General features: G+C 34.2%; 1 protein-coding gene across 2 annotated transcripts; it reads left to right on the forward strand.

The window, feature by feature from the left end:
* Positions 1 to 16,315: 16,315 nt before the first annotated feature.
* On the forward strand, positions 16,316 to 24,238 carry LOC108467541 (putative cyclin-B3-1). 2 transcript variants are annotated; one of them, XM_017768192.2, is made up of 23 exons: positions 16,316 to 16,532; positions 16,695 to 16,728; positions 16,816 to 16,867; positions 16,976 to 17,033; positions 17,121 to 17,169; positions 17,272 to 17,365; positions 17,456 to 17,485; positions 18,037 to 18,094; positions 18,679 to 18,733; positions 18,818 to 18,905; positions 19,014 to 19,043; positions 19,139 to 19,163; positions 19,356 to 19,386; positions 19,511 to 19,604; positions 20,381 to 20,435; positions 20,580 to 20,867; positions 20,948 to 21,067; positions 22,200 to 22,289; positions 22,418 to 22,579; positions 22,678 to 22,737; positions 23,272 to 23,370; positions 23,584 to 23,762; positions 23,847 to 24,238. In XM_017768192.2, exons 1-23 carry the CDS (start codon positions 16,512 to 16,514, stop codon positions 23,977 to 23,979), a joined length of 1,905 nt encoding a protein of 634 aa, XP_017623681.1. In that variant the 5' UTR covers positions 16,316 to 16,511; the 3' UTR covers positions 23,980 to 24,238. The 2 variants fall into 2 exon arrangements, with proteins under 2 accessions (XP_017623681.1, XP_017623682.1); XM_017768193.2 differs by having other exon boundaries at positions 20,637 to 20,867.
* Positions 24,239 to 24,948: the final 710 nt, after the last annotated feature.

Here is a 24,948-nt window from a genome sequence, read left to right on the forward strand (position 1 = left end):
GTTTGGAAGAAATATATTAGTGAAAGATTTATTGATCAAAATGTAAAGAGTTTCTTGAGTGAAGCAAGGTAATATGACAGTCTCGAATATGAAAGAGAGTTTGTTCGATTGAGTAAGTATGCGGGAATATGTTCCTCTGAAGCCAAGATGTGCCGACGATTTGAAGACGGGCTCAACAAAGACATTAAAGTATTTGTCGGGATCCTTGAACTGAAAGAAATGGTAGTCCTAGTTGATCGAGCTTGTAAGGTGAAGAACTACTTAAAGAGAAGAGGAAGGTAGAAATTTGAGACACGAAATTGGAAGAAAAGGCCAATGAGTAAGGCACCTTCACAACAACCCGTAAAGTCAAGAAATATGAATCCTCGTTCCCAAGTTTCAATTTGGGCAATCATATGGAAATTTTAAGAAGCGAGAATGTGGGTTCTAAATCTCGAATACTTTTGCGGCCGGTGTAGGGAACTCGAGATTTGTTAAACCCGAAAGTGCCGTGTGGTAGAAATCATTTTGGTCCGCAAGAGCAAATGAATGTTTTCGATGTGGTTCTCCGGATCATTTTATTAAAGACGCCTTGAGAGAGATCCGAGAAAGAAAAATTTGAGTGTAAAACTAATGGAGCAAACTCGAGGGAAGGTATCCAGAAAAGTGGAAGTGAAACAAGCAATAAGAATGTAGCCGAGATGCAGCAGTTAGATCTGAGGGAAGAGCTCCGGCTAGAACTTATGCTATTAAAGCGCGTGAAGATGCTTCCTCACCCGATGTGATTACCGGTACATTTTCTCTTTATGATATTAATGTTATTGCTTTGATTGATCCTGGTTCTACTCATTCATACTTATGCATTAAACTGGTGTCTAGTATGAATATACCTGTTGAGGACACAGAATTTATGATTAGAGTGTCGAACCCGTTAGGCAAATGCATGATAGTTGATAAAGTAAGCAAGAAATGCCCTTTAATGATTTGGGGTCATTACTTTCCGGCCGACTTGATGTTGTTGCCGTTTGATGAATTTGATGTTATTTTGGGTATGGATTGGTTGACATTGCATGATGCTATAATAAATTGCAAAGAAAAGGTTATAGAATTAAAGTGTGAAAGTGGTGAAATTCTGCGGGTTGAGCCAGACAAATCAGAAGCATTATCTAGTATGATTTCTTCGATGTCGGCTCGTAGATATTTGAGAAAGGGTTATGAAGCTTATTTGGCGTATGTAATTAATACAAAAGAAGTTGAAAATAAAGTTGAATCGGTCTTGGGTTGTGTGTGAATTTGCGGACGTATTTCGGAAGAATTGCCGGGTTTGCCTCAAATCGGGAAGTAGAATTTGGTATTGATTTAATAACGAACGACTCCGATCTCGATTGCTCCATATAGAATGGCACCAACAGAGTTGAAAGAATTAAAGTCGCAGATTGCAAGAGTTGGTGATAAAGGCTTTGTGAGACCGAGTTTTTCACCTTGGGTGCTCCGTGTTATTTGTGAAAAGAAGGATGGTTCTATGAGATTATGTGTTGATTATCGACAGTTAAACAAGGTGACAATCAAAAACAAGTATCCGCTTCGAAAATTGATGATTTGTCCGATCGCCTAAAAGGAGCGACATGGTTTTCAAAGATTGACTTGAGATCCGGGTATTATCACCGCGAGTAAAAGAGTCGATGTGCCTAAAGCGCTTTTAGAACAAGGTACGGTCATTATGAATTTTAGTTATGCCATTCGGGTTGACAAATGCTCTATTGTGTTTATGGATTTAATGAATCGCATATTTCGCCATACTTGGACAGATTTGTTGTGGTGTTTATAGATGATATTTTAATTTATTCAAAAGATGAGACAGAGCATCTTGAGCATTTGAGGATAGTTTTGCAAACTTTGAGAGATAAGCATTTGTATGCTAAGTTTAGTAAAAGTGAATTTTGGCTCCGGAAGTTGGATTTTTGGGTCATATTGTTTGGTGATGGTATACGGGTTGATCCTAGTAAAATTTCAGCCATTGTTGATTGGAAACCACCAAAAACGAATCGAAGTTAGAAGTTTCTTGGGGCTAGCTGGGTATTATCCGCGGTTTGTAAATGGATTTTCTATAATTGCTGCTCCTATGACTAGACTACTCCTAAAGGATGTTAAATTTGAATGGACGGAAGAATGTCAACAGAGTTTCGAAGAATTGAAAAAGTTATTAACTGAAGCACCAGTGTTGATACAACCCGAATCAGGTAAAGAATTTGTAGTGTATAGTGATGCTTCTCTAAATGGTTTGGGGTGTGTACTCATGCAAGAAGGAAAAGTGGTGGCTTATGCTTCGAGACAGTTAAAACCTCATGAGAAAAATTATCCTACTTACGATTTGGAATTGGCTGCAGTGGTATTTGCTTTGAAGATTTGGCGACATTATTTGTATGGTGAAAAGTGCCGAGTATATACCGATCACAAAAGTCTTAAATACTTGATGTCACAAAAAGACTTGAATTTGAGACAGCGAAGATGGTTGGAGTTATTGAAAGATTACGAGCTTGTTATTGATTATCATCCAGGAAAAGCGAATGTGGTTGCCGATGCTTTAAGCAGAAAGTTGTTGTTTGCTTTGAGAGTTATGAACACTTAGTTGACAATTTCAGATGACGGTTCAATTCTAGCAGAGTTAAGAGCAAGACTGATGTTTTTACAAGAGATTTCAAGCTCAAAAAATGATCAAGATTTGCTAGCCAAAAGAAAAGCAAGGTGAAGTCGTCACAGGATCGATTTCGTAATCGATTCGATGGTTGTTTTATGTTTAAAAATCAGATTTGTGTATTAGAAAAATGATGAGTTGATTCAAAAGATTTTGCATGAAGCACATAATGGTTGTTTAGCGGTTCATCCGGCAAGACGAAGATGTATAATGACTTGAAGAAAATGTCTTGGTGAAGTGGAATAAAAAGAGATATTTCCAAGTTTGTATCAAAGTGCTTAGTTTGTCAACAAGTGAAAGCTGAACACCAAGTACCTTCGGGATTACTCCAGCCTATTATGGTTCCTGAATGGAAATGGGATCGGATTACTATGGATTTTATGTCAGGGTTGCCGTTAACTCCAGGGAAGAAAAATGCAATCTGGGCTCATTTTATTCCGGTACGTACAAATTATTCTCTTAATAAGTTGGCTGAATTGTATATCTGAGAGATTGTTAGACTTCATGGGATACCTTTGTCAATCATTTCGGATAGAGATCCGAGGTTTACCTCACGGTTTTGGCAAAAGTTGCAAGAAACATTAGGTACAAAGTTAAATTTCAAAGACCGCCTTTCATCCACAAACTGATGGACAATCAGAGAGAGTAATTCAGATTCTTGAAGACATGCTCAGATGTTGTGTATTGGAATTTCAAGGTAGTTGGGAAAAGTATTTACCGTTGGTAGAATTTGCTTATAATAATAGTTATCGACAAGTTTGAAGATGGCACCTTATGAAGCATTATATGGTCGTAAATGTCTGGACGCCATTGTATTGGGTGAACTCAAGGAAAATCGATTTATGGAGTTGATTTAATAAAAGAAACCGAAGAAAAGGTGAAAGTGATTCGAGATTGTTTGAAAGCTGCTTCAGATAGATAGAAATCTTATACGGATTTGAAACGAAAGGAAATGGAGTTTCAAGTTGGTGATAAGGTATTTTTGAAAGTGTCTCCATGGAAGAAAGTCCTTAGATTTGGACGAAAGGGCAAGTTAAGTCCGCGTTTTATTGGACCGTATGAAATAATTGAAAAAGTTGGACCGGTAGCATATCGGCTAGCGTTACCACCCGAATTAGATAAGATTCATGATGTGTTTCACGTATCTATGTTACGTCAAGATCGTTCGGATCCTTCACATATAATTTCACCGATGAAATTGAGCGCAACCGGATATGACTTATGAAGAAGAACCGATTAAGATTTTAGCTCGAGAAGTCAAACAACTAAGAAATAAAAGTGTTGCACTTGTAAAAGTGTTGTGGCAAAAGCATGGGGTAGAAGAGACTACATGGGAACCTGAAGAAACTATGAGAAACCACTACCCACACCTGTTTACCGGTAAGATTTTCGAGGACGAAAATCCTTAAAAGGGGGGGGAGTTGTAATATCCTAAATTAGGGCTTAATCGGGATAGTGGTTTCGTGACAACAAATCCAAGATAGAAATAATTATTTTACAATGATTTTGATGTTTATGATATGATTTCATGATTGTGTGAAAATTTCGTGATGAAATTCTATGCCTAAAGTGCTTAAATTGAAAGTAGGGACTAAATCGAATAAGTTGCAAAACTTGCATTCTAGAAGTTTTTAGTATGAAATTGTTTTGGAATATTAATGAGGAGGTCTTAAATAGAAATTTGACCAATTTTAAGTTCATGGACAAAATTAGGACATGGAAGGAATTTTTGGAAAGTTTAGTAGTAAGGGTATTTTGGTCATTTAGTTATTAAAATGAATTAAAACAAAATTAAAAGCCAATTTTGTCCATCTTCTTCATTAGGCCAAAATTTCAAGGGTTCTCCATAGCTAGGGTTTGTTTCAAGCTTCCAAGCTCTATAGTAAGTGATTACAAGCCCCGTTTTTAATGTTCTTTACGTTTTTGGAATCCCGGAAGCTCGAATAAGCTTATGCTAGCAATAATTCAACCTAGGGTTTATATTTGGAAAAATACCCATAGGTGAAATTTGTGTATTTTGATGTTTTATGATAGAATATGAGGTTTTAAATTATGTTAGACAACTTGTGCTACTCGGTTTTGAGTGAAAACGAGTAAAAGGGCTTAATCGGCAAAAATACCTAATAGTCACAAGTATATGTTAGAAAGAGAATTTGATGTTGCCATAGAAGGGAAAAGTGATCAGCATGTTATAAAACATAAGAATAAGGAATAAATTTTAATTCTCGAGCCTAGGGGCAAAAGTGTAATTATGTAAAAGTTTAAGGGCAAAAGTGTAATTTTTTTAAAGTTCGTATTAAATGCTGTTTTGATAAATGTATGTATTAAATAAGATTAATTTGGTATTATAAATCAAGAAAAACGAGATTCAAGTCGTGATCGAGGAAAAGAAAAGATTGTGGACTAAATTGCAAAATCTTTATATTTTGGTACCAAGGTAAGTTCATGTGTAAATAATGTAGCATAAATGTTATTTTTAAGTTACTAATGTTAATTATATGATACGCTGATTTTTAATCATGAAATATTATGCTTTGTGGTTAATGTTGAGTAATATGCAAATTATGTTTACTACTTGATAAATATGAATTGCTACCGAGTATCGGTTCCGATATTCCATGAAAGACGACAAATGTGAGATCGAGGGAAAAAGCCCGTTTGAACCTTAGGAATAGATTAGGATATAAGTGACATGTCACTAGGATGGTTGAGCATCCGAGCTCGTTGAGTTGAGTCCGAGTTCACTTATGGATGCAAATGTCCGAACTCGTTGAGTTGAGTCCGAGTTCGTGAGATGTAACTAGGCATCCGATCTCGTTGAGTTGAGTCCGAGTTCATTTATGGATATGAACGCCCGAGCTCGTTGAGTTGAGTCCGAGTTCACTTAGGGGCGGGTTACATGATTTCTTGATTACATATGTGGCACTTATGTGCAAATTATCCATGTATCCGAGTTATATTCCCATGTGTTTAACGGGTGAAATTTCTAGTTTAATGGAAGAGCACTTAAGATATAAGTGACGTTTTGGGTAAGTGTTGTGAAATGGACACTTTAGACAGGTATGTTCTTAACCCTTGGGTTGAAAATAGATACAACAACGATAAGGTGGTAAGATGATGAATGATGTTTAAAGATGTGATATATGTTTTGGTGGTACCATGCTAAAGTTGTTTGGTATATTTGTATTGTTATGTTACTTGTTATTTACATATGAACTTACTAAGCATTTATGCTTACTCCTTCCTTTTCATTCACTGTAGTTTTGAACAAGCCGGCTCAGGAATCGGAACAGGTCGAAAGTTCGATCCCACTATCCAAAGGACTTTTATCTTGGTAAATGGCTTGTACAACTACTTAAGTATGGCATGTATAGCAATATACCTATTTTGTGTAAATAATTTTATGATATGGCCATGTTTGGTTGAGAAAATGTTTGATATTGATAAGTCATGGTGATGGCTAATTTAGATCGTGTTTGATATCATGGAAGTTTAACAGGTTATCTAGTTTATAAAAATTCATGGAAAGATGAAACTTGCCTTAAAACAGAATATTGCTCCAGCAATGATATGAATTTGAAAAATCACTAAAAATATTATAAATTGAAATAAATGATGAGTAAGTTATGAAATTGAAGCTTAATGAGTCTATTTTCATAAGGGTTGAACAAAATAGGAATATAAATTATATTTTATGAGATATTTAAACTTTTACGAAACAGGGCCAGAGTGATTTTTGGATCCCCTATTTTGACTTTAAAAATTCATAATAAATTTTACTAAAATAATTAGAAGTTGTTATTTATATGTACAGATTTCTTATTGAGTCTAGTTTTAATAGAAATAGACCTCATAGTCATTGAAATTTTGTATAGAGATATATCTGATTCGTAATACACAGAGGTCAGAGCAGTCAAACCCTGAAATAGGGGATACTTTAATTAATAAAATGTACTAATTGACCCAATAAAAAATTCTAGAAAAAAATTAGTAAATATATATATGAGTCTAGATTCAGGGAAAATTTATGGATCTTGATTTCGAGTTTCTTAACTCGAGATATGATTTTTCTTGTAACTGTGACGCGAGTAGCTAGAAAGCTATGAATGTAGAAACAAATGATTTGAAGTTCTTAAACTGATAAATTATGTTCGGTAACCCCTCAAGCTCGACTCCGGTGATGGTCTCGAGCGTGGGGGCGTTACATTTAGTGGTATCAGAGCAAGTTTAGTCAGTTCTCGGACTATGTGTTGTATGTACGGATTTTGTTATACATGTCATATGTATGAATTGTGATAGTGTGACGACTTCTGACCTTTTTAAATGATTTTTATATAGTAAATGGATCCCAATCCAGCTGTGGCAGATGAAGTAGAGAGTAATGCGCCACTCAATTTGAAGAGGCGCACGATGAAAACCCACCTTCATTGTTGGTCGGGAGGAGGAGAAAGGGATCGAAAGCCTTTCTCCAAATGATGAGTGCATGGTACACTGAGTTCGTTCGTACAAACCCAAATGTACGACCTCCCCCACCTCCCCCAATTCCTCAACCTATGCCTCCAATGCCTCAAGAAGTGGATATGATAAAATTTCACGAACCCCGTTGATAGAATTAAGTAAACAAGGGGTGAAGAATTTAGAGCAAATATTGATGATGATGCGAGAAAGCGAGTTCGGCATGAAAATTCTATCCGGTATTTGATGAATTATCTTGTACACTTGAAGAATGTTTGAAATGTGCTACATCTTTGTTGAGAGATTCACCTATAATTGGTGGAAGACTTTGATTTTGAGTGGTACGAAAGAGAGGGTAACACGGGAATTCTTTCAAGAAGAGTTTGGAAGAAATATATTAGTGAAAGATTTATTGATCGAAATGTAAAGAGTTTTTGAGTGAAGCAAGGTAATATGACGATCTCGAATATGAAAGAGAGTTTGTTCGATTGAGTAAGTATGCGGGAATATGTTCCTCTGAAGCCAAGATGTGCCGACGATTTGAAGACGGGCTCAACGAAGACATTAAAGTATTTGTCGGGATCCTTGAACTGAAAGAAATGGTAGTCCTAGTTGATCGAGCTTGTAAGGTGAAGAACTACTTAAAGAGAAGAGGAAGGTAGAATTTGAGACACGAAATTGGAAGAAAAGGCCAATGAGTAAGGCACCTTCACAACAACCCGGAAAGTCAAGAAATATGAATCCTCGTTCCCAAGTTTCATTTGGGCAATCATATGGAAATTTTAAGAAGCGAATGTGGGTTCTAAATCTCGAATACTTTTTGCGACGATGTAGGGAACTCGAGATTTGTTAAACCCGAGTGCCAAGAGGTGGTAGAAATCATTTTGGTCCGTGCAGAGCAAATGAATGTTTTCGATGTGGTTCTCCGGATCATTTTATTAGAGACCGCTTGAGAGAGTGAGAAAGAAAAATTTCAGAGTGTAAAACTTGTGGTGTAAACTCGAGGGGAAGGTATCCGAGAAAAGTTGGAAGTGAAACAAGCCATAAGAATGTAGCCAGAGATGCAGTGATTAGATCGAGGAAGAGCTCGGCTAGAACTTTTGCTATTAAAGCGCGTGAAGATGCTTCCTCACCCGATGTGATTACTGGTACATTTTCTCCTTATGATATTAATGTTATTGCTTTGATTGATCTTGGTTCTACTTATTCATACGTATGCATTAAACGGTGTCTAGTATGAATATACCATTGAGAACACGTAATTTATGATTAGAGTGTCGAACCCGTTAGGCAAATGCGTGATAGTTGATAAAGTAAGCAAGAAATGCCCTTTAATGATCGGGGTCATTACTTTCCTACCGACTTGATGTTGTTGCCGTTTGATGAATTTGATGTTATTTTGGGTATGGATTGGTTGACATTGCATGATGCTATAATAAATTGCAAAGAAAAGGTTATAGAATTAAAGTGTGAAAGTGGTGAAATTTCGGGTTGAGCCGGACAAATCGAAGCATTATCTAGTATGATTTCTTCGATGTCGGCTCGTAGATATTTGAGAAAGGGTTATGAAGCTTATTTGGCGTATGTAATTAATACAAAAGAAGTTGAAAATAAAGTTGAATCAGTCTTGGGTTATGTGTGAATTTATGGACGTATTCCTAAGAATTGCCGGGTTTACCTCCATCGTGGAAGTAGAATTTGGTATTGATTTAATAGGGAACGACTCCGATCTCGATTGCTCCATATAGAATGGCACCAATAGAGTTGAAAGAATTAAAGTCGCAGATTGCAAGAGTTGGTGATAAAGGCTTTGTGAGACCGAAGTTTTCACCTTGGGGTGCTCCGTGTTATTTGTGAAAAGAAGGATGGTTCTATGAGATTATGTGTTGATTATCGGCAGTTAAACAAGGTGACAATCAAAAACAAGTATCCGTTGTCGAAAATTGATGAGTTGTCCGATCGCCTAAAAGGAGCGACATGGTTTTCAAAGATTGACTTGAGATCCTGGGTATTATCATTGCGAGTAAAAGAGTCGGATGTGCCTAAAACTGCTTTTAGAACAAGGTACGGGCATTATGAATTTTTAGTTATGCCATTCGGGTTGACAAATGCTCCTGCTGTGTTTATGAATTTAATGAATCGCATATTTCGGCCATACTTGGACAGATTTGTTGTGGTGTTTATAGATGATATTTTAATTTATTCAAAAGATGAGACAGAGCATCTTGAGCATTTGAGGATAGTTTTGCAAACTTTGAGAGATAAGCATTTGTATGCTAAGTTTAGTAAAAGTGAATTTTGGCTCCGGAAGTTGGATTTTTGGGTCATATTGTTTCGTGATGGTATACTGGGTTGATCCTAGTAAAATTTCAGCCATTGTTGATTGGAAACCACCGAAAAACGAATCGAAGTTAGAAGTTTCTTGGGGCTAGCTGGGTATTATCCGCGGTTTGTAAATGGATTTTCTATAATTGCTGCTCCTATGACTAGACTACTCCTAAAGGATGTTAAATTTGAATGGACGGAAGAATGTCAACTGAGTTTCAAAGAATTGAAAAAGTTATTAACTGAAGCACCAGTGTTGATACAACCCGAATCGTAAAGAATTTGTAGTGTATAGTGATGCTTCTCTAAATGGTTTGGGTGTGTACTCATGCAAGAAGGAAAAGTGGTGGCTTATGCTTCGAGACAGTTAAAACCTCATGAGAAAAATTATCCTACTTACGATTTGGAATTGGCTGCGGTGGTATTTGCTTTGAAGATTTGGCGACATTATTTGTATGGTGAAAAGTGCCGAGTATATACCGATCACAAAAGTCTTAAATACTTGATGTCACAAAAGACTTGAATTTGAGACAGCAAAGATGGTTGGAGTTATTGAAAGATTACGAGCTTGTTATCGATTATCATCCGGAAAAGCGAATGTGGTTGCCGATGCTTTAAGCGAAAGTTGTTGTTTGCTTTGAGAGTTATGAACACTCGGTTGAAAATTTCAGATGACGGTTCGATTCTAGTAGAGTTAAGAGCAAGACCGATGTTTTTACAAGAGATTTCGAAGCTCAAAAAATGATCAAGATTTGCTAGCCAAAAGAAAGCAAATGTGAAGTCGTACAGGATCGATTTGAATCGGTTCGATGGTTGTTTTATGTTTAAAAATCGATTTGTGTAATAGAAAAATGATGAGTTGATTCAAAAGATTTTGCATGAAGCACATAATGGTTGTTTAGCGGTTCATCTGGGCGATCGAAGATGTATAATGACTTGAAGAAAATGTCTTGGTGGAGTGGAATGAAAGAGATATTTCCAAGTTTGTATCAAAGTGCTTAGTTTGTCAACAAGTGAAAGTGAACACCAAGTACCTTGGGATTACTCCACCTATTATGGTTCTGAATGGAAATGGGATCGGATTACTATGGATTTTATGTCGGGGTTGCCGTTAACTCCGGGGAAGAAAAATGCCATCCGGGCTCATTTTATTCCGAATGCGTCTGATTATTCTCTTAATAAGTTGGTGAATTGTATATCCAGAGATTGTTAGACTTCATGGGATACCTTTGTCAATCATTTCGGATAGAGATCCGAGGTTTACCTCACGGTTTTGGCAAAAGTTGCAAGAAGCATTAGGTACAAAGTTAAATTTCAAGACCGCCTTTCATCCACAAACCGATGGACAATCGAGAGAGTAATTGATTCTTGAAGACATGCTCGGATGTTGTGTATTGGAATTTCAAGGTAGTTGGGAAAAGTATTTACCGTTGGTAGAATTTGCTTATAATAATAGTTATCAGACAAGTTTGAAGATGGCACCTTATGAAGCATTATATGGTCGTAAATGTCGGACGCCATTGTATTGGACTGAACTCAAGGAAAATCAAATTTATGGAGTTGATTTAATAAAAGAAACCGAAGAAAAGGTGAAAGTGATTCGAGATTGTTTGAAAGCTGCTTCAGATAGATAGAAATCTTATGCGGATTTGAAACGAAAGGAAATGGAGTTTCAAGTTGGTGATAAGGTATTTTTGAAAGTGTCTCTATGGAAGAAAGTCCTTAGATTTGGACGAAAGGGCAAGTTAAGTTCGCGTTTTATTAGACCGTATGAAATAATTGAAAAAGTTGGACCGGTAGCATATCGGCTAGCGTTACCACCCGAATTAGAAAAGATTCATGATGTGTTTCACGTATCTATGTTACGTCAGTATCGTTCGGATCCTTCACATATAATTTCACCGACAGAAATTGAACTGCGACCGGATATGACTTATGAAGAAGAACCGATTAAGATTTTAGCTCGAGAAGTCAAACAACTAAGAAATAAAAGTGTTGCACATGTAAAAGTGATGTGGCAAAAGCATGGGGTAGAAGAGACTACATGGGAACCTGAAGAAACTATGAGAAACCAATACCCACACCTGTTTACCGGTAAGACTTTCGAGGACGAAAATCCTTAAAAGGGGGGGGGGGAGTTGTGATATCCTAAATTAGGACTTAATCGGAATAGTGGTTTCGTGACCACAAATCCTAGATAGAAATAATTATTTTACAATGATTTTGATGTTTATGATATGATTGCATGATTGTGTGAAAATTTCGTGATGAAATTCTATGCCTAAAGTGCTTAAATTGAAAGTAGGGACTAAATCGAATAAGTTGTAAAACTTGCATTCTAGAAGTTTTTAGTATGAAATTGTTTTGGAATATTAATGAGGAGGTCTTAAATAGCAATTTGACCAATTTTAAGTTCATGGACAAAATTAGGACATGGAAGGAATTTTGGAAAGTTTAGTAGTAAGGGTATTTTGGTCATTTAGTTATTAAAATGAATTAAAACAAAATTAAAAGCCAATTTTGTCCATCTTCTTCATTAGGCCGAAATTTCAAGGGTTCTCCATAGCTAGGGTTTGTTTCAAGCTTCCAAGCTCTATAGTAAGTGATTCCAAGCCCGCTTTTAATGTTCTTTACGTTTTGGAATCCGGAAGCTCGATTAAGCTTATGCTAGCGATAATTCAACCTAGGGTTTATATTTGGAAGAATACCCATAGGTGAAATTTGTGTATTTTGATGTTTTATGATAGAATATGGGGTTTTAAATTATGTTAGACAACTTGTGCTACTCGGTTTTAGTGAAAAGCGAGTAAAAGGGCTTAATCGGCAAAAATACCTAATAGTCACAAGTATATGTTAGAGAGAGAATTTGATGTTGCCATAGAAGGAAAAGTGATCAGCATGTTATAAAACATAAGAATAAGGAATAAAGTTTAATTCCAGAGCCTAGGGGCAAAAGTGTAATTATGCAAAAGTTTAGGGCAAAAGTGTAATTTTTTAAAGTTCAGTATTAAATGCTGTTTTGATAAATGTATGTATTAAATAAGATTAATTTGGTATTATAGATCAAGAAAATGAGATTCAAGTCGTGATCGAGGAAAAGAAAAGATTGTGGACTAAATTGCAAAATCTTTATATTTTGGTACCAAGGTAAGTTCATGTGTAAATAATGTAGAATAAATGTTATTTTTAAGTTGTTAATGTTAATTATATGATACGCTTATTTTTAATCATGAAATATTATGCTTTGTGGTTAATGTTGAGTAATATGCAAATTATGTTTACTACTTGATAAATATGAATTGCTACCGAGTATCGGTTCCGATATTCCATGAAAGACGACAAATGTGAGATCGAGGGAAAAAGCCCGTTTGAACCTTAGGAATAGATTAGGATACAAGTGACATGTCACTAGGATGGTTGAGCATCCGAGCTCATTGAGTTGAGTCCGAGTTCACTTATGGATGCAAATGTCCGAACTCGTTGAGTTGAGTCCGAGTTCGTTAGATGTAACTAGGCATCCGAACTCGTTGAGTTGAGTCAGAGTTCATTTATGGATGCGAACGCCCGAGCTCGTTGAGTTGAGTCCGAGTTCACTTAGGGGCGGGTTACATGATTTCTTAATTACATATGTGGCACTTATGTGCAAATTATCCATGTATCCGAGTTAATTCCGATGTGTTCAACGGGTGAAATTTCTAGTTTAATGGAAGAGCACTAAAGATATAAGTGACGTTTTGGGTAAGTGTTGTGAAATGGACACTTTGGACAGGTATGTTCTTAACCCTCGGTTTGAAAATAGATACAACAACGATAAGGTGGTAAGATGATGAATGATGTTTAAAGATGTGATATATGTTTTGGTGGTACCATGCTAAAGTTGTTTGTTATATTTGTATTGTTCTGTTACTTGTTATTTACATATGAACTTACTAAGCATTTATGCTTACTCCTTCCTTTTCATTCACTGTAGTTTTGAACAAGCCGGCTCGGGGAATCGGGACGGTCGAAAGTTCGATCACACTATCCAAAGGACTTTTATCTTGGTAAATGGCTTGTACAACTACTTAAGTATGGCATGTATAGCAATATACCTATTTTGTGTAAATAATTTTATGATATGGCCATGTTTGGTTGAGAAAATGTTTGATATTGATAAGTCATGGTGGTGGCTAATTTAGATCATGTTTGATATCATGGAAGTTTAACAGTTATCTAGTTCATAAAAATTCATGGAAAGATGAAACTTGCCTTAAAAAGTAATATTGCTGCAGCAATGACATGAATTTGAAAAATCACTAAAAATAGTATAAATAGAACTAAATGATGAGTAAGTTATGAAATTGAAACTTAATGAGTCTATTTTTATATGGATTGAACAAAACAGGAATATAAATTATATTTTATGAGATATTTAAACTTTTACGAAACAGGGCGAGTGATTTCTGGATCCCCTGTTTTGACTTTAAAATTCATAATAAATTTTACTAAAATAATTAGAAGTTGTTATTTATATGTACAGATTCCTTATTGAGTCTAGTTTTAATAGAAACAAACCTTATAGTCATTGAAATTTTGTATAGAGATATATCTGATTCGTAATACACAGAGGTCGAAGCAATGAACCACGAAATAGGGATACTTTAATTAATAAACTGTACTAATTGGCCTAATAAAAATTCTAGAAAAAATTAGTAAATAGATATATGAGTCTAGATTCAGGAAAAATTTACGGATCTTGATTTCTAGTTTCGTAACTCGAGATATGATTTTTCATGTAACTGTGACGCGAGTAGCTAGAAAGCTGTGAATGTAGAAACAAATGATTTGAAGTTCTTAAATTGATAAATTATGTTCGGTAACCCCTCAAGCTCGACTCCGGTGATGGTCTCGGGTGTGGGGGCGTTACATGATCTAATAGTGGTTTGATTTGTTTTCCTTTCGCACTTTGGTTTGAAGTTTCGTGTTGATTTTGAGAAATTCATGGCGAACTACTCCAACAAAAAAAGAGAGGAGGAAAAGGAGGAGGGGAGCACTTTGGTATTGTCGATGGGTGGAAAAAAACCACTGAACATGATGGAAGTTAAACCTCAACTAAAAATTTAGGCCCGGGCCAAGCCCAGTCCAAAAAATGAGCCTAAAATTTTGCCCAAGCCTGACCCGAATAAAAATGCTAAAACCCGGGCCCGACCCAGTCCACTCGTATTAATTTTTATATAATTTGTAAATATATATAATACATCAACAATACTAAAAACATCAAAATAAATTTTCTCAAAAATTGAAAATATATTTTAAAAATATGTAAACTTAAATAATTCTAAGATAAATGCAATTGAACAAGCAAATGCCTCTAAAATAATAACAAAATTAACAAATGCCTTTAAAATAATAACAAAATTAACAATAACATAAGTTTTAAACAATATCCAAACAATAACAACAAAATAGTAGCAACGTAATAGTAAAATGGTAGCAAAATAATGAGAAAACAACAAGAAAATAACATTTAAAAACAAAAAAAGAGCAAATTTTTTTCCTTTAGTTAATCGGGAAGCCAGGCCAAATATGCTTTACTTGAGGCCCGACCAATTTTTTAAATGAACCTTATTTTTTTGTTTAAGCCCATTTTTCGGGCCTATATTTTAGCTCAAACCCTCCCACATTTCGAGCAGACATTCGGGCTATGCTAGATGGCCCGACCTATGATCAGGTCTAATGAAAGTGTATAACAACTAATGCTTTTAATTACTTTTAGCCATAAATGCAAAATCCTTAAATTTGATAATTAATGATCCAATTCTTTCTTCCATCCTCTCTATTGTTAAAATATAAATTTAAGATCAATACCCACATTTAAAAAGAAAAATTCAATATTACACGTTCATTGATTAATGTGTTATTAGTTTTTTTATGAAAGTAAAATAATAGATTTTTTATAATTTTCTTATTTAATGATTATATATATATTTATTTATTTATTTTTGGTATAAAAGATTTGAAATAATGATTTTAAGTTCTTTTAACTCCCTTACTAAAGCGTCACATCTCGTCATACCATTGGTCAATACGCTATGTATGATTAGGTATAAATTGATAAGTGAAATAAAACTTCAAGTGCAAAAAGTGAACATTTTAAAAGCATAGATACTACATTAGAACAAACCCTAAAATAAAAAGGTTATTCATGTCATTTTCCCTTCTACAAAGGCATTCTTCTCAATCTAGGTGAGTTCTTAAATGTTCTTGGCATAATAGTAATAATAATATGATGGAAAGCTACAATGATGATGATCCATGAAGCGAAAAACAAAAATTACGCTATTGATTATCTTTTGCTTTCGAAATGAAGATTATAAATGAAAACACAAGTAGAAAAAAACTAAAATTTACTTTATTTATCAAAAGGTGAAAACAAAAAGTAATCATACAATGGAAAAGTCCTGCAACTGAATAATGAGATTTTAAGAATTATTTTAGAATTTTTAATATTTTTGCATAATTAAAATTAATAATTTTATAATTTTAAAAATAAATTATGAATTTTAAACTCTATTTAATTTTTTTCTTTTGCATTTATCATGAAAAGAATTATTAAAAGTACTAAATTGATGTTTTAGTTATAGATGAGTGACCAAAACAAAAAAAATTACTAATAATTGTGTGACTAAGGGTGTAGCTTACCTAATAGTAGCTTACTGACCTAGGTTGATACCTTTTAACAAGTTAACAAAATGTGGCTTAAATAACTAAATTTAAATAATTAAGTGATTAAATTATAACTTTTCATAATTAAATAATTATATCATTTATTCAGAAGAAATAGCTAGGCCCGGAAGCATTAAAAGATCCTCATTTGAACTTGAGCCCAGCCCGCCAGATCTTGTATAAACAGAATCACATCACATGGGCCTAAATGATTTCAAATTTTGAAACAATTTGAGAGGCAAAAGAGAGGAAAGAGAGGCGGGATACACCACTTTTCAATTCAACATAAGCAAACGGTTAACTTTTCTTTCTTCCTCTCAGAAGAAAAACAAGTCAAGAAAGATCCATCAAAATGGCATCTCTCAAGCTCAAGGTATTTTTTCCCCTTCTTTTTCATTAAGAATAATGCTTCTTAATTCATAAGGAAAATTGTGCTGTTTCTCATTATCTTTTTAATAATTATTTTTCCCCTTTAAATTTGAGTTAGGGTTTCAGTTTTTATTTATTTATCAGTATATTCTCTCATTTTTTCCAGGGGAAAACAGGAGATCAACTTAGCTCCAGTCGTTGTAATTCTATCTATTCCTATTTTCTATATTCAGTAATTATATATATTCTTTTAGATTCGTTATATTCTTTTCTTATTTGTGTAAAAGGTTTGAAAATTTATTCCCAAAATGAAAATCCAAAAATTGAAGCATCTACCATGTAAGTTTGCTGCCCTTGCTTCGATTAGAGCATCGTCTGATTTTTTTTTAAATAAAGAATAATTTGATAGTTTGACGAACTGGTTTTCTTTTACATTTTCTTTTTAAGGACGAAACCAGTAGTAGGTAGCAAAGCAGCCGTTTTAACTACTGCAATCGATTCAAAGGTTATTACCTTTTTTTTTACTGATTCTCATAATAAAGCATTATTTATTTATTTATATTCATGTTTAACTTCCAAATGTAATTTAAAGGGCTCTTTGAAGAACATGACCAAGATTAAAGGCAAGCGCGATAGTTCTGGTAAGCTTCAGCTGCATCTGCAACAAATTTGTCATAATCAGTATCTCCATTCTATGCCATTGAGAGCTTTTTTTTACAGTTCTTTATACGCTCACTTTTCAGAAAATAAAATAGTTCAAAGAAAGGCACTGTCAGATCTTAGCAACCTTACTTCTTTTGTTTCTTCCACGAAAGTTTATGATGGCTCTAAATCAATGTGAGTGCCACAGTTATAATGCTTTTGAATTGTTAGCTCTTTCTGGAAATGGCCTAACTAGTTGTCATTGCTGCCCTTTTTGTAACGCAGGAAGAATGAGAGAAGTGCCTTGTTGGAACGGTATGAAATCTAATTGTTGTCATTGTGTCTTATTTGGCTGTGGATATGATGCATTGCCAAGATTTGAGGACACAATAGACCCTTATCAATTTCGCCCATTGATTTTATTTTATTTTTTTTTTGGGGGGGGGGTTATGAATAAATTTATGGAAATTTTGTTCAGTGCCAATCTTTCTTCTTCTTTGTCTTTCTTCTTTATCTTTTTTTTTTAAAGAAAAATTTCTAATTTTTAGTCTAGACATGTTTCAACTTTGAACTAGTGTACTTTTTGTGCCTAATTGTCGCTTTGTGTTTGATTCTGTTTCTGTCTATGACCTATTTTATCAATAACATTTCAATGACATGCATTTGCTTCCCCTCCCTGACTGTCCCTGTCTGTCTCTGCTTTGTTATTGAATGAAGAAAGTGCTCCATTTATCCAAAATGAACATGGGGCCAAATTTTACAAAATTCTACTGAAGAAGATGATAGCCCTAGATGGATATTTGTATGTTAATTCGTTTATTGTTTTTTAGACTATAGTTCAAATATGTGAAGTAATTTATTTGCAGGGTTTCAGTGGCTTCGGCTGCAAAAACTGCTAATGTCTCATCCAGGAGATCTTTCAAGGTACAAGTACTAGATTAAAAGTTCAAAGCTCTTTTTTACTTTTTCTCCTGCCCCTACAGCCCCTCAAACATACAAGTCATTTAAAGTGTGAAAACTAATAACTAAGATCTTCGTAAATCAGTTCTGGAACTATCCTAATTGCTAGTCCTAATGGCATGTGTACTGTTGATATCATATTTATGTTATATCACCAAAGTAGTAAGGTAGAAGTGATACTCTGATTGTCATGAACAATCAATCATTAGAAATTGTTGATTGGGAATAACCAATGAAAAATGGTATGATGTAACATTTATTGTAGTGTTGAGTTTAAACTTTAGTAAGTTCTTGGCTGAAGTTTAGGACTTTCAAACTGCTAAATTTGAGTGTTTTATCTTAATTTCACTTGATAATACAGACCACAATTACTGAAAGAAATTCATTATGTAGTTTTGATATATTCATTTGATTTTCCACTATAATCAAAGTATTATTAGGTTTGCAATAAGCCTCCTTTGTAGCTCTCTTGATGTCATCACCTTTTGTTTGTGTTATCATGGAGTTACGAAGGACTTAAATCTATTTCACAAAATTTTTTAAAATAGGGAAAAGAGAGGGACCATCTAAATCAAGGTGCTGTTGTTCATACTTCAAAGACAGGTAGCCTGCTATTATTTATAAAGTTGTTTTGGTAACGTTCACTAGTAAAACAACATATAAGCAAGTTTTGCTTTCTGAGAACAGAAAGTAATAAAGATGTGAAGACTTCCTTAAGTGTCCAAAGTGTTACAACCAAGAATTCAGATCGTAAATCTGTTCTTACCACCAGCAGGTACAATGTTAAATTGAGCTCAATTTCTGTTTGGGGTGCAGGATAAAACCTGCTAGTATGACTGCTGTTTTGAAATTATCTGATCAAGTTTTTCTCACTTCATTTCAGGACAACCAAGAATCCACTTCCACCCTCAAGGTTTGTGAATTTAAGCGTCACTGGAGTAATTGATTAAAAGAATGCATATAATATCTGCCACTGATGTATGCTTTTATTTCCTTTTCATCTTAAAGGAAGTCTTTACCGGTGTTGAAGAAGGTGAACCAGGCCCTTCCAAGTTACGCAATATTGAACATATTTATTTCATTTTCTGCCAACGAAAAAAGAAAGAAATGAAAATGAAGATAGTGTTATTCCCTTTTCTCATGATATTATCTTGCTGATCTTGTTGCATCTGCCTTTTTATCTTTTATTTATTTATTGCCTATATATTTCCCCTTTTCCATGTAGGACAAAGCTACAGAAGCTAGTAGAAATACAAGTAAGACGCATGATCTATTTTCCTTAAATCTCCAGAAGTGCAGTGCCCAGACTTGCTTTCACTAAGATGGCATTTTTCTCCTGTCTATTCTCCCCCTTTTTTGTCCCCATTTTGGGGGTTTCAGGTAAGGCTAAAGTCTGTGAGAGTGCTTCACATCAAGCAAGCTATGGAAAGAACCATCTTTCAAGGAATAGAGGGAGTGATAGCTTTGTAATGATGTAAGCACGAGTCTCTGATTTCATTCTGGTTCTTTACCCTGCTGAACTTAGATTATTTTTGTTGTAATAAATAACATAAGGAATTACCCATTTACACTACCAGTCAATTCAAGCAAAAATTTTAATAAGATAAATTATTTTTTGATGAACTGGCTGGTCCAAGAACTGGAGGTCTAACTGGTTATCCAGCCCTTTTTCTAAACATTGTAATAAGGTCTTAAACAGGGACAGAAGTGAAATGCTTTTTCAGTCTCCTACAATAAAGTATAAATTTACCACCAAGAATTTGAAGTCTATTAAAATTTCAAATTATAGACGAGCCACTGTAAAGTTTGCAATTTATTGAAAAATGCCTTGACGGTCTTTACCTTTGTCATATTGATTCACTGTTTTATCTCCTGAATCAGTTTTCCTTTGGTGTCTATCTTTTACAAAGCATGTGAATTAATTCTAGGAAGTCTTTTAGCATTTTAGAATTTATCTGCAATGTCCACCTCTACATCAATATTTTCTTTTTCTACATGCTCATACTGAATGGGAATTTATTCACTTTTAATTAAACTGGCAACTAACCGCTTCTTTTTTTTTTGCTGGGCACCATGAGGGATTTTGTTATAAAACAAAAAGATAGATTATAGATCTGCTTGAAAGTTTACTGGCATATATTATAGATCCATATTGAAGTTTTGCGGGTTTATATAGCATGTTCTTTCTAATAGTAAGCAAATTTCATTGCATATGAGTATTCTGATTATTAGCTTAAAATTTGGAACTAGGGCTACTAAAAGTGGATCCAATTCAGCTGCTCGTATATTGCCAAGATCTTTTAAGGTATATGACATGCTATTGTCTTTCAATTAGTTTTCTCTATATTTTAATGATATTGCCTTATTTTTTCTGATTTGCTTAATGCTTACTGGCAACCGATGCTGTATTTGTGTCCTTCGTAAGTTTTTTTTGTCATTCATTGCTCAGCCAAGTGTTAAGACTGAACTCAGGCCTTCTAATACTCAAAGAGCGTCAAAATCGAAGTGTTCTTCAGGTTTGAAAAAACAAGCATCTGTTGCTGCAATCTCATCCAAGAAAGACATAGAATGTACTCTTCCAGCGAATAATGTAGCAGCAATTTCCAGTGAAGCTAGCCAAAAGGATCTTATGTCTAATGGCAATAGTGATGCTAGCATCAACATGCCTGATATCCTTACTAGAAAGAAAGCCAAACGTAGGAGATCTTATACATCCTTATTGATGACAGGATCAAAGGTTTTGGTCCTGCTACAATCTATATTAATGTTTCAGCCTTTTCCTTGAGAAGTTAAATGACTATTGGAAGTATTTTGCAGCTATTAGAGGGAAATGGAGTCAAAGAAGAAGAAAAGCTACCTGGCATTGATAAAGATGACAATCCATTGGAAGTTGCTCAATATGTTGATGAAATTTATCAGTACTATTGGACTACTGAGGTATTTGTTTGTTAGGCTTCTCTTTCTAGAAACATTTTTGGCTTATGGTCTTTGTTCTAGGCTTCATGTTAGGGGTGAGTGTTCGATCCAATCGAATTGACGGGTCCTATTTCATCATCCTAACTCGATTTGAAGTTTTTTCGAATTTAGTGAAAAGAAATTGAGTCAAATCGAATCGAGTGAAATTGTTCAAGGTAAATTAAAAAATTAAACATGTCAAATTAAAATCTTGTTATACTATAACTAATTCTAAGTTAGAGGGCATAAATTTGAAACCATATATATTTGAAAACTTTTTCAAAGGAAAATAAAGAAAAAAAATTAAGATACTTGAATCATTAATTAACTTATTTAGGTTCTCAAAATTATTATTTTAGAAAATTTTTAACTTTCTTTATATATTCTTTAGAATTTTTTAAATTATTATAACTTTAAAAATTATTTTGAAAATTTGAAAATTATTTTGATTTTTTTTTTTGTTGAGAGATCAATTTGCTCATTTTGGATCAATTTTTGTTATATGAATTATTCGATTTGTAAAATTTAACTTGATTCGAGCTCGAAACATGAATTACTGATTTGCGTTTACTGGAATAACTCGATTCGATCAACTCAAAATTCGATTTTTTTTTCTTTTTTAGAATTGAATTAAGTTTTGCTCACCACTACTTCATGTAGTGCAATTGTGATCCTTTTTAAACATAGAGAAGGCAGACCATGGGAATTCTTCTCCTTTAATATTTACATTACATACTATCAAATTAGTTATAAGGGGCTTCATCTAATGATGAGCTAATGGAGATCTAACACAAAACCATCTTATAAAGGACTGGCTTCGTAGAAGAAATAGTAACATGTCCAATGTTGAAATAATAAATAAAAGCATAGATTTTTTTTAGGTTGTAATTTCCTGCTTCCTACTAACCCATTACTCATGTTATAGTTTTGTTTTATCCTTAGATGTTGACTTGTTTCTGTACTATATCTGTGTGCATCAAACACCAATGTTGTCAAATGATGAAATGACAATATAACTACTTATCTTGATGGCGAATTGTTTGCTTATGTTATAGCAGCAATACTTAGGTAACTAGTCAGATAATTTGCTTATACTGAACTCATAAAAATGCAGGCGTTGAATCCATCTCTGGAAAATTATATGTCAATACAAAAAGATATTACGCCTCATATGAGAGGCATACTGATCAACTGGCTGATTGAGGTATAATTTTTCTGATTTTTTCACATGGCTTTAATGCACCTTTTGTTCATAGTGTTCTCCTTATGTAAATTATCTAAGATCTACCTTGCTTATTTTAGTTACTCTTTACCTTGTCACTCTCGCAACAGGTGCACCTCAAATTTGATTTAATGCAAGAAACGCTTTATCTCATGGTCACTTTGTTGGATCGATATCTCTCAGAGGTCCAAATAAAGAAGAATGAGATGCAGCTGGTTGGTCTTACTACACTTTTGCTGGCATCAAAATATGAGGATTTTTGGCATCCTAGGGTAAATATTGATGAGTCAAGTTTGCATGGTATCTTGTATAATTCTTTTTTGAATTTCAGTCCTTTTGCTTATTTAATTGTGTGTTTCATCCTTTACAGGTGAAAGATTTAATCAGTATATCAGCTGAGGCTTATACTACGGAACAAATGCTCAAAATGGTATGCATTTTCTTTTGACAGAATGCCGTTTAAACTCTGGAGAAACAGTCATGGTTTCTACATTTATTTTACGAGGAAAATTCGTGTAGGGCAACTAATCCAAAAACTCAGATATTCTGGAATCTCAATCATTCCAAAATCAAAGTCACATTGAAGCTAAAATAGCATATGTATTTATAACTTAACCCAAAAGTACCCTAATAAAATATAAAATACCATCTATAACCCTAAAGCCTTATCTTGTAAAGTAAGATAATGAATAAATATAAAATAATCTAAATACCCTAAAATAGCGTAGATAATTATAAAGATTGCAATCACAAAGCTTACCATCAAACTTGTAAAATATAAAACAGACCGTATAACTTTGTCCTAACTAGGATACTTGCACTTGGTGTCTGAACTAGGATTCTATCTGCTTTGTGTATTTCTATTTTTAAGGATTAAACTGGATGCATTGTCCGGTGATGTGCAACCTTCTATATGTGTTTGCCTTTATCATTCTTAACGATATATAATTAACTTGAATTTCAGGAGAAGCTTGTCCTTAAAGAGTTGAAGTTTCGCCTAAATGTGCCTACTCCCTATGTCTTCATGTTGAGGTTTATAAAGGCTTCTCAGTCAGACAACAAGGTACGTGGTATCTTTTCAAATGTCACTGCTGAATCAACTATTTGATAAGACCTGGAATTCTCATTACAAAATTGAGAAGAAAAGTAGGCAGCTTCTACTCGTAGTGGGATCAGTGATTTGATATTTTGGGATAGTTGATTAAATTTCTATTTGGATATTAGGTATTCTTTACTGTCTTGTTTAAAAGTTTGGTTGGTTGGACATTAATTTCAGCTTGAACATCTAGCCTTTTACCTTATTGAGCTGTGCTTGGTCGAATATGAAGCTTTGAAGTTCAAGCCTTCCTTGCTATGTGCATCAGCTATCTATGTTGCTCGATGTACCCTGCAAATGTCTCCTTCTTGGACCCCGTTGCTTTGCAGACACACACGCTATGATGCATCAGAAATCAGGCACATCTCTTTTAAAGTCTTGTTATTATTATTTGTTAGTTTTGCTTAGTAGCGTATCTTTACTTGTTGCCTGATTGTGGGCAGGGAGTGTGCGGAAATGATATTAAGATTCCAAAGAGCTGCCAGATCAGGGCAATTGAAGGTGACATTTGAGAAGTACACGAGCCATGAACTCAGTCAAGTTGCAATGATTACACCCTTGGGTAGGCTTCCTTGAACTTGATGATTTTAGTTGAATGAGTTCAATTTTAGCATGTAAGTAAATATAAAAGTGAAATTTGATATATAACACAGAAAATAGTCCGGAAGCTTTCATGTTAATTGGAGTTGTTGTGTTGTAGTTGTAAGCGTGTTGATTGTATTGGAGGTATTGTTTCCTCCTTTTGAGTTTGAGATTGATGAGTTAAATGTAATGATGGATCATGGGTTTGTACTTGATCGCCTTCTTGAATTAGCTCCACTTTCTTGCCCACTAATTACTTAATTAACTTATACTTACAACATTTATCTTATCCCATGTAAAGAATGTGAAGAGGCTATAAATATTCATTTGTTCTTTTTCATCATCTTTCTCTAATCTTGTCTTTTCGTTGATCTTTATTTTCTAATCTCTTATCTTTCCGTTAATCGTTATTCTCTAATATCTAACAAGACCCCCAAAAATGGAAAATTCAATGGAAATCAAAATTTGAATAGGAACAAGATTTAAGACAAACACTGAATAATTTGTTTGAATTTTTGACAAGGTATAATAAGTGAAATGAATTAATGATTCAAATATAAAATATAATGATTTCATTCTCAACAATGTTGGTGATGAGTCTCATTGTTGTTGAGTGAGAGGCAAGATGATTGTGCTTTGGTTGAGGAAAATAAGTTCCGTCAATGCAAAACATTTTACAAGTTAATTGAAGACTTTTCATTCTCCTTTGACTCTCCCTTTCTCATTTTCTTTTTCTTCGATGCTCTTTTTGAGAACAAAAACTCTAGAGGTTTTTAGAGAAATAATTGATAATAATGTGAAATTAACTAAAATGTAGGATCGATGAATTCCTTTCATATACATTAGAGAAAGGAAGAGATAGGATCAAAAAAAAAAAAACATGGAGAGGTGAAAGGAGTGATGGGGTAGGCCAAATTTGGGTTGTTGATTTCTCTGATAATTCCACTTTTCTATCACGTGACA

Source organism: Gossypium arboreum, chromosome 8, assembly GCF_025698485.1.
Source record: "Gossypium arboreum isolate Shixiya-1 chromosome 8, ASM2569848v2, whole genome shotgun sequence".
Taxonomy (NCBI): Eukaryota; Viridiplantae; Streptophyta; class Magnoliopsida; order Malvales; family Malvaceae; genus Gossypium; species Gossypium arboreum.

Coding starts and splice junctions, on each gene's coding strand:
- LOC108467541 (XM_017768192.2), top strand. CDS start 16,512: ATGGCATCTCTCAAGCTCAAG. Junction 19,164..19,355: donor CTTTACCGGTGTTGAAGAAG/GTGAACCAGGCC, acceptor TTTTCCATGTAG/GACAAAGCTACAGAAGCTAG. Junction 22,738..23,271: donor CGGAACAAATGCTCAAAATG/GTATGCATTTTC, acceptor CTTGAATTTCAG/GAGAAGCTTGTCCTTAAAGA.